A 2532-nucleotide genomic window follows, 5' to 3' on the forward strand; every position below is an offset into this window, starting at 1 on the left:
TAACGCAAGCTGTTTAGTGTATTATTTCGTAAATGTTATTCGTATACAGCCATGGAAAAGGAGGATACTTTCTTAGAAATTTTTGCTTAAGCAATGTTTTCACTTAAATAGAAAAGACCAGGAGCATTCAGTTTCAACACAATTTTCTGACTGAGAAAATTTAATTTTTTCTGTGGTGGTTGTTGAAAAATTCTCTCCCACAAACTCTTTATGACATGATCGTAATATAGCGCTTGTTGCGAACTGTAATTGCTCTTGCGGAATTTTTCCCATGCAAAGGGAAATGTGGTTTAGAATAGGAGCTCCTAATATGGTATATAACAGTTTTTATGTGATAATTTTTTTTTTATGAGATATTGATAGTCCTACATTTGATTTTTTTTTTCTTTTAAAGGAAATGATACTGATTTACATTGCCTCTTGCAAAATGCCTCTAACACGTTCTAGACGTTAAACAGTACATAAGCATGGCTAAAACTTAAAACAATCTCAAATCAATAATTTTAATTATATATGTATTTATTCATAAATATTTTTAATCATATTTACATTGTCAAAATGCACTGAAGCTAATATACAGAACTTTATTTTTGGCCCATGAAAATATTCAGAACGAAACTACAAATAGCAAAGAGCATAAACAAATGGGTAAATTTGTGGCCACAATTTACATACATGAGCCCAATACTGTTATAGCCTACAAACATGGAGGAAATTGATGAGACGAATGGTCCAATTACTGATGAACGTTAACCCAAAGCTTTAGGCCAGCTTCACAATGTTTTCCAACTGAAGATAAAAAATAATAATCCCCAGCCCTGCGCAAAATAAAACTCGAGTCCCCTTCGAAGAACGAATTGAGAGTATTTCTGGTAGTACAGTTACCATAGTCCTCTTTGTTTACCTCAACCACCGTGTTTAGCCCCGCGTTGTACTGAAAAACTGCAATATTTGGATTTACTTCATTATTTTCACAAATAATTAAACTAAGTTTATATAGTTAGGCATGCATTGCTGATAATATTTTATTTTCCAAGTCACCAAATGATGTGGCTGAACAAAAAATGAAACCCAATATCAATATCAAATGTATTTAAGAAAAATGAGGGAGTAAGGAGGTAAGAGAATTAAAGGTGTTAACACATACGGAGTACGTCACCAACACTGAAGGTTCTTTTCTTGGCCCAGTCCTCGAAGAAACCAGGGTAGCTGGGCATATTCCAACCAAAATTGTCTCCAACAACGTGAGTTGTTGTTGAACTCACAGATACCAACATAATGCAGCCAATTGTGGCAAAGATGAATAAACTAAGATGCATTTTCACGGCCATTTTCTTCCCCTGCTTGTGTTTGTTTTGCCTTAATTCATTAACTTGTGATGATATTTGGTTGAAGCAAAAGGTGGGATTGAATTTAAGTTAGTTTTTTTAATAGTGCTCACTAAATTTGGCATTTCTCTTCCCGTTTGTGCGTTTATTAAGAAACTCGTTTTTCTTGACCAAGTCAATTTGTTCCTCAGAATTAAAAATGGTTCAATTTCAAGTTTTCAAGTGCGGATGGTACCCATGTTTTGTTCCAATTGAAGGGATGTGAGTGCTTTCAGTGTAAGCAAAAAAACACAAGCAAAATGAGGCCCTACACAGGTGACTTTTTTTAATGAGATTTTTGTAATTTAAAAATAACTTGAAATTTTGACTAATTTTAAATTCAGGAGTAAATTTTCCAAACTTTTACATAAATAACATGTTTAATTCTTTATAATTGCTATATTCGGATTTGCCATTTTTAATTTTGTTCAGCTTGTTGATCTATTTTTTCAGGCATATTTTGTAAACATAAAATAGTATTTAACTTTTATTTTATTTTTGTGTATATTTTTTTAAGTATGTAGCATGTATTCTAATTGTAAAAGAGAAAACATTGTTTTTCTTAAAATTTGTTCAGTGTGTATATTAAAAGTAATTATGATATTTACTTTTTTCTCGTTACTCAAAAGAAAAATTATGGAAATTGGACGGAACTACCTAGAATAACTGTTGTCTAATAGACCGTAAATCCAACAAGTTTACCAATATTGATAAACCCATCCAATAAATTGAGCAATGTCGATAAACCAAATCTAGATGAGGTGAGTAATAATAAAATTACACAGCCAAGTAGGATAGAATATTACGTTATATGATTTTTTTTAATATTTAACGCAACTCTATTAATTGAGACTCAAATTTGAAATAACAAGTAAATGAGTTAATCTACGGGCTATTAAAATTATTTCTTGAAAGCTTGAACTCATTATTAATTTTGAGCCCTCTTTAATTAACAAAACCGTAAACAAAATGAAATATAAAGAAATATAAAATTATTGAAAAAGGAGAGATAAAAACGAGATGCTTACCTTTTAATGGAGAGCAGGGTATAGGAAAAGGAAGAGTATGGTAAGGTAAGATTAAGAAACAGCCGGAGCACACAGGAGTAATAAAGAGTCGTGGTTTAGCGAAAACCCAATTGGCGCCTTTAGATTTGGAAGAGGAG

The 2532-nt window shown here is 31.7% G+C and overlaps 1 protein-coding gene across 1 annotated transcript; it reads right to left on the reverse strand.

The window, feature by feature from the left end:
• Positions 1-736: 736 nt before the first annotated feature.
• On the reverse strand, positions 737-1331 carry LOC113855751 (stellacyanin-like). Its single transcript, XM_027487382.1, has 2 exons — positions 1148-1331; positions 737-942 (listed from the first exon to the last, which is right to left on the reverse strand). Exons 1-2 carry the CDS (start codon positions 1329-1331, stop codon positions 737-739), a joined length of 390 nt encoding a protein of 129 aa, XP_027343183.1.
• Positions 1332-2532: the final 1201 nt, after the last annotated feature.

This window comes from Abrus precatorius, unplaced genomic scaffold, assembly GCF_003935025.1.
Source record: "Abrus precatorius isolate BTA unplaced genomic scaffold, Abrus_2018 Scaffold11, whole genome shotgun sequence".
NCBI lineage: Eukaryota > Viridiplantae > Streptophyta > Magnoliopsida > Fabales > Fabaceae > Abrus > Abrus precatorius.

Excerpts from the sequence above, each read along its gene's own strand:
- LOC113855751 (XM_027487382.1), bottom strand. The coding sequence starts at position 1,331 with ATGGCCGTGAAAATGCATCTTAGTTTATTCATCTTTGCCACAATTGGC. Across the intron at positions 943-1,147 it reads CAGTGTTGGTGACGTACTCC|TTTTTCAGTACAACGCGGGG; the intron begins GTATGTGTTAAC and ends CAAATATTGCAG.